Source organism: Mastomys coucha, unplaced genomic scaffold, assembly GCF_008632895.1.
Source record: "Mastomys coucha isolate ucsf_1 unplaced genomic scaffold, UCSF_Mcou_1 pScaffold23, whole genome shotgun sequence".
Classification (NCBI taxonomy): Eukaryota; Metazoa; Chordata; class Mammalia; order Rodentia; family Muridae; genus Mastomys; species Mastomys coucha.
Window position 1 is genome coordinate 19,438,142 of NW_022196906.1, and position 6,000 is coordinate 19,444,141.

A 6,000-nucleotide genomic window follows, 5' to 3' on the forward strand; every position below is an offset into this window, starting at 1 on the left:
TTTTTGGCAACTAATTTGACCCAATACATAGTACATTATTCTTAAAATTTCACCTAAAAAACAATTATTTAATCACATATTTTGGTAATACTGTTTGAGTAACAATTTTCTGGGTAATTTTTGCTTGGCTGGTAAGAGTGAATGTAGATAATTTTTGTTAATATGTTGAATATTATAAATTATTATTGAATCCTGAGTACTGGAGAGATGTGTTTACAGTATCACTTTATTTTATAGGATCGTTTACCTCTTGCTGTGGTAGGTAGTAATACTATCATTGAAGTTAATGGCAAAAGAGTCAGAGGAAGACAATATCCTTGGGGTGTGGCTGAAGGTAAGGTTCTTTTCAATGGGTAACTTAATGTAAGGTCTCATAATGGCAGTAAAAATGTGTACTGTAGTAAGTAATATAAAATACATAGTGTATAATACACTCTAGGTTTTCAATGATAGTTTTTATTTAATTTTCCTATTCTTCATTTTTCTGTTAAGTAGATTTCAGTTTCTCAGATGCATGACCTAAGTCAGGGAAGTATATGTTAATTCTTCAAATTGTAGTACTTCGCAGTCATTTGTCATTGTCCTATTCTTCTGGGCTTGCACAACCTTCACGCCAATTTCTCTATCTTGCTTGAAAGCATTTCCTAGGATCTAATAAATCTTTGGAAATGGAGCAATTTGGAGAGAGCCAGTCACAATTATGTGCCGGGTGCCTTTTCTTTTCTCAAGAAAAGGTCACTTGTTTTCAGTATGGTTCCTAGTGTATTAGTTTTCAATGCTAGTAAACTCTTAGTGTTAACATCCAACCTCAGAAATCCTATTAGCAACAGAAGTATTTTCATAGTTTTGTATTACGTTAGCTTATTCTAACATTCAGTCTTCTACTTTGTACTAAGTTGGAGTTGCTGTTTGCTCTAGTATGTGCTGATGTTTTAAATAGTTGTGTAAGTTTTATAAAATCACACCGGGTTACTGTCCTTATCAGAGATTTTGCCCAGGAACCGTCAACTTTGTTCCCAGGTGACCTGCAATTACTGAGTTAAGGCCTTTCAAGTTTTATGTATCTTAGAAGTATACTCTGAAGCAATTGCTTTATTTAATCACTGAGGATTAAGCTACATGAAGAAGGGCTAAGGGGATGGATGTCTTAGTGGATAAAAATGCTTGCCTTGAAACCATGAGGACTGGAGTTCTGGTGAAAAAGCCTTACAGGCTTGGCATTCCACTTCAGTCATAGTGCTCTAGTATAGAGACAGGATCCATCAAGGAAGCTAGGTAACCCAGTTACTGAGCTGCAGGTTTATCAAGGCATTCCCCCTGCAATCATAGTGTTCTAGTGGTAGAGACAGGATCCACCGAGGAAGCTAGGTAACCCAGTTACTGAGCTGCAGGTTTATCAAGGGACTCTGCCTCTGGAAATAAAATTGAGAGTGGAAATTTAGGAGGAAACAGTTGATGTTAAGCTTTCCTTCACAGATACACATACATGCACCCGCACTTACATCTGATACACATGCACATTCGCAAAGAAAAATTTAAGAATAGCAAAGTGATGCTTTTATAATGCTCCAGTAGTAGTTTTAGGGCATCTTTGCCTATTGTTCCTTGTTAATTCCATTGTATAGTTCTATGTTAGTATTAAACCTTAATAAAAATCAAATCTAGGTGGTTTACATATTCTTTGCTTGGTTTTATTTCCATATTTCTTTGAAAAGGTAAACTTTATTAAAATTAAAATTAACATATTTGGTCTATTTTCTTTTACTTCTTTTCCTACAGTTGAAAATGGTGAACATTGTGACTTTACAATTCTAAGAAATATGTTAATAAGGTAAGTATGAGCAGCAGTGAAAGCAGTACAGGGTTTCAGCACCCAAAGAAAGTTAACGTTCAGAAGACTGACATTGTCTCTCTAGGTGGAGCTACTGTGTGTGGCATCTTTGCTCCTGTTGACTTGTAAATAATGTGAGACAGTAATGTACGTTGTTTACCTAAGATTTTAGTCATTACCTGCTTTGAATGTGCATAGCTTCAGAACTGGTAAGGAAGACTCCCTAGTATTGCAGAGGAACTTGACCATGCTTGCAGGAGGATTTAATAAGTATATCAGCAAGATACTTTATGCACATATGAAAACATAAATTCTGCTTTTAGACTGAAGAAATGGCTCACCAATTAACGTCATTGGCTGTTCTTCCGAAGGACCTGGGTCTGATCTCTAGCACCACGTAATAGCTCACAAGTCTCTAACTCTAGGGAATCCGATAAACTCTGGCTGCCATAGTAACAGGTACACAAGTGGTGCACAGACATACATGTGGACCAAATACCCGTACACATAACATAAAAATAAAATTTCTAGTATATTTCCATAAGAGGATGAATGTTTCATATAGCTACTGGTTGTTTAATAGGTATTTGAAGGAAGGAGATGTCAATGCCAGTTGTTTAATGTCTGTTTCTATAAGTCTCTCGCAAGTACTTGAAATCTTACAGGCTAAAGTTGGGAATTTTGCTTGATAATCACAGAACAGTATTTTAGTGACGTAGATAACCACCATGCTAAATGACACTAAGATAGGAGCTTAACAGTATCTTAATTTATTCATAAATTTATTTTAATAGCTTTTAAGGGATATAGTGATTAAATTAGATTTAAATTAATAAAATATCGTGTTTCCCTTTCATTTTTAATTTTAGTGAAGTTGTAGTTAATGTTTCATGCAGCCCAACCTGGCCTTGAACTTTGTATATAGCTAAACTGGCCTTGTATAGTTGATCCTGCAGCCTCAACTTCCCAAATGTTGGGAATACATATGTACACCATCACACTCTGCTAAAAACACCGCTTCATATTAGCATCATAAAATTCTCTCTTTTCTACGCCTGGAGAAAATCACATAGTGATATATTCTTAAATACTGTTTATCTTATCTTCAGAATGTAGTTACTACATTTTTTAAAGTTCCCACTGTCTAGTATTTATCTGTAGCAAGAGTATAAAAGAAATACATCTTTATGTTAAAGAAGAGCTCACAATATAGCTAAATATGTAGTTTGATATTACTCCTGACTTAACATCAGTTCCAAAAGATTTAACAAATTAGTGTGAGGTGTTCCATTTTACTTGCCAGGTGTTCTAGGAATTGGGACCTGACCAGCCTAACTAACGTAGAGGGAATAGAAGCTTAGTTTGTGGCTAGAAGAGAAAATGAGTGTATTGGTAGACAGGAAAGTAAAAGTTAGTATTAGTACTAAGAAATACACTTTGAGAAATACATGGGAATGTTATATAGAAGATGAACCAGATAATTAAGTTAACTTGTGTTCATGATGTGAGGTGAGGTACTTCCTAACAAATGGGATTTGGATGTGAAGAAAGACAAAACACTGCATCTTTACTTTTGTTGAAGTTGTAATAAAATGGTAAAGATGGTATATACTGGAAGTTCAAAGTGTAGTGGGGAATGAGAAAAAGGAGGATATTACTCAGTCTTTATTATCGCTAATCATTAAATAATCATGTCACCATATCCTATAAATTGTATACTTTATTCCTGTACTTTGGTTTTTATATACAATAGAAAGGTTATCCAAAACAGTACATTCACTGGACAGCTTTGATAAACAGGGAGTTTTTCTAGGTTAAGATTCCCTAGTTGGTAAACAATTTGATCTGTTATTCTAAGGATCCATGTATAAACTAACCTGGTGAAGCTCAATAATACCATGGTAACAACTGCATTGAGGAAAGCAATTTCTATTAGATACGAGCTTCAGTAGCAATCTACTTTTCCCTCTTACACTATTTCTTTGGTAGAAAGTTTATTCTTTGAGTGAATCATGGCCCTTGAAAGCTCATCTGGAATCTAAATTTCTGTTTGTCTTTATTGCCAATAAAGACATGTGAATTTCATTTTTCTTAAATCTGAAATTTTGTCTTGGTGAAATTTTTAATTGTGTCAAAGCCTTTAACATAAGCAAACTCTTGCTGTTTATGACAGAACACACATGCAGGACTTGAAAGATGTTACCAATAACGTACACTATGAGAACTACAGAAGCAGAAAGCTAGCAGCAGTGACTTACAATGGAGTGGATAACAACAAGAACAAAGGGCAGCTTACCAAGTATGTATATAGCTTTCTCCAGGAAAAGACAAAATATTTATTTCCTTTCTTGAAGTTCTTGTTATTTATTAGAATATTTAGGTGATAATTCTCTATTTATAATAGCAGAAAATTATGCTGTTAAGATTTGTCTTGGTAGTTTTTTTTATGTCTTACCGTTAATTGTTAATAATTGTTCTATTCTTTAAGAACTATATGTGTTCTTGTCATTTGCCAGTCATCTTTATAATTCATACAGCACACAGCTAAACAGATAAATAAAGTTTTGAAGAGAAAGTTATAAGCAATTTCTTGGTCTGGCAGAATGGCTCAGCTGGAAAGGACACCTGGGGGTGCATTTTGTTGCATGATGGGGTTTTTATTATTGTAGCTTGAGGGTCATAGTTGGATTTGATTGATGACTTTTCTCCTGGTAGCATGCATATCATGATAGTTTAGATTAAACTTCCAGTTGAATACCAGCTAAATTTTTCTGTGTTTTTTGATTCAAGTTTGTGATGTCTTCAGCAGTAGAATCTTACCATCAATTCTGGAGGGTAAATAATGTTGGTGATGTCCTCTAATTTGTATCCTTAGGGGATTTTATGGGGTCCCATTTCCTAACAACTCAAAAGGGGGTAATCTAGTCCTGATACTGGGGTGGTTATTTGGTAGCATGCAGTGTTCACGTGGAGCATTGCCCTCAATTTCACAGTAACTTCATTTAACATCCTTTTATATGTGTATATTTTAGAAAGTATCTACAGTAGTACATTTTTATATGGCTTTTTCAAAAGGCCTTCAGTGTTAGTTCCCTTTCCTCATACTTTCTTCCTGCGCTCCCCTGCCATAGCCCTATTTCTTTTTCCTGTAGGGATATTCTTCCTTTCTCCCTTTATAACATTGTATTTTATTTCACCTTTGAAAGATCTCTGTGAACCTTAATGTCCATAGATTGAAGTAGTTTTTTATTTAATTCTTTAATGTTTATTCTAGCATTTCAGAAAGGTTTTATGTTTAACTTACAGAAAATGTTTAAAACTTAAGACACTAAGCCCATATTTAAGTGAATGGATTTTTATCAGCATTAAAGTTATAAAGAACATAAAAGTAGTTTGCATAACCTAAATGGTGTTTTAGGTATTAGTGGTAGTTATCTTCAACATTTCAATTGAGTTGCATAAATAAATTATAATAAATGCAGTTGTGACATCAGTAGTTATCTTAGAGATTAGATTATAATACTTGAAATTTTAGTAAAACTAAGCATGTTCTCTACATACTGATTTTATTAGCTAAGTTATTTTTTCTTCCACTGAATTTTTTTCTTTAAGGAAAATAAATCATGCGACTTTCTGTAGTTTTCTTTGGATGTATTTTGGGACTATTTGCTTTTGGTTTTCCTTGTACAGTTTATTTCAAATATAGCATTGTCTTAGTTCTGGTTTCTGTTACTATGATAAAACACCATGACCAAAAGCAGCTTGGGGAGGAAAGGGTTTATTTTATTTATACTACCAAAATACAGTTCCTCATTGAAGGGAACGAGGGCAAGCACTCAAAACAAGGCAGGAACCCTAAGGCAAGAGTTGATGCAGAGGCCAGGGAGGAGTGCTGCTTACCGGCTCACTCCTTGTGGTTTTCTCAATTTGCCATCTTACATAAACCAGGACCAACAGTCCAGGGTGGCACTACCCACAGCGGGCTGGGCTCCCCCCATCAATCACTAATTAAGAAAATGACCCACAGGCTAACCTTACAGTCTAACCTTATGGAAGTGTCTTCTCAATTCAGCTGGCTTTAGCTTGTGTCAAGTTACATAAAAACTAGCCAGAACAATCATCTTTAGAACAAAGGCACACAAGATTTAGACAAGCAGCTTCCCAACAGT

General features: G+C 34.8%; 1 protein-coding gene across 1 annotated transcript in view; it reads left to right on the plus strand.

Annotated features, from left to right (window-relative positions):
- The window catches only part of Septin7 (septin 7), a 68,608-nt gene that overhangs the window by 48,387 nt on the left and 14,221 nt on the right, over positions 1-6,000 (plus strand). Inside the window, exons 9-11 of the mRNA XM_031344329.1 lie at positions 238-334; positions 1,780-1,831; positions 4,005-4,130. Of these exons, the coding sequence (XP_031200189.1) occupies positions 238-334; positions 1,780-1,831; positions 4,005-4,130 (275 nt within the window). The remainder of the gene's footprint in view (positions 1-237; positions 335-1,779; positions 1,832-4,004; positions 4,131-6,000) is intronic.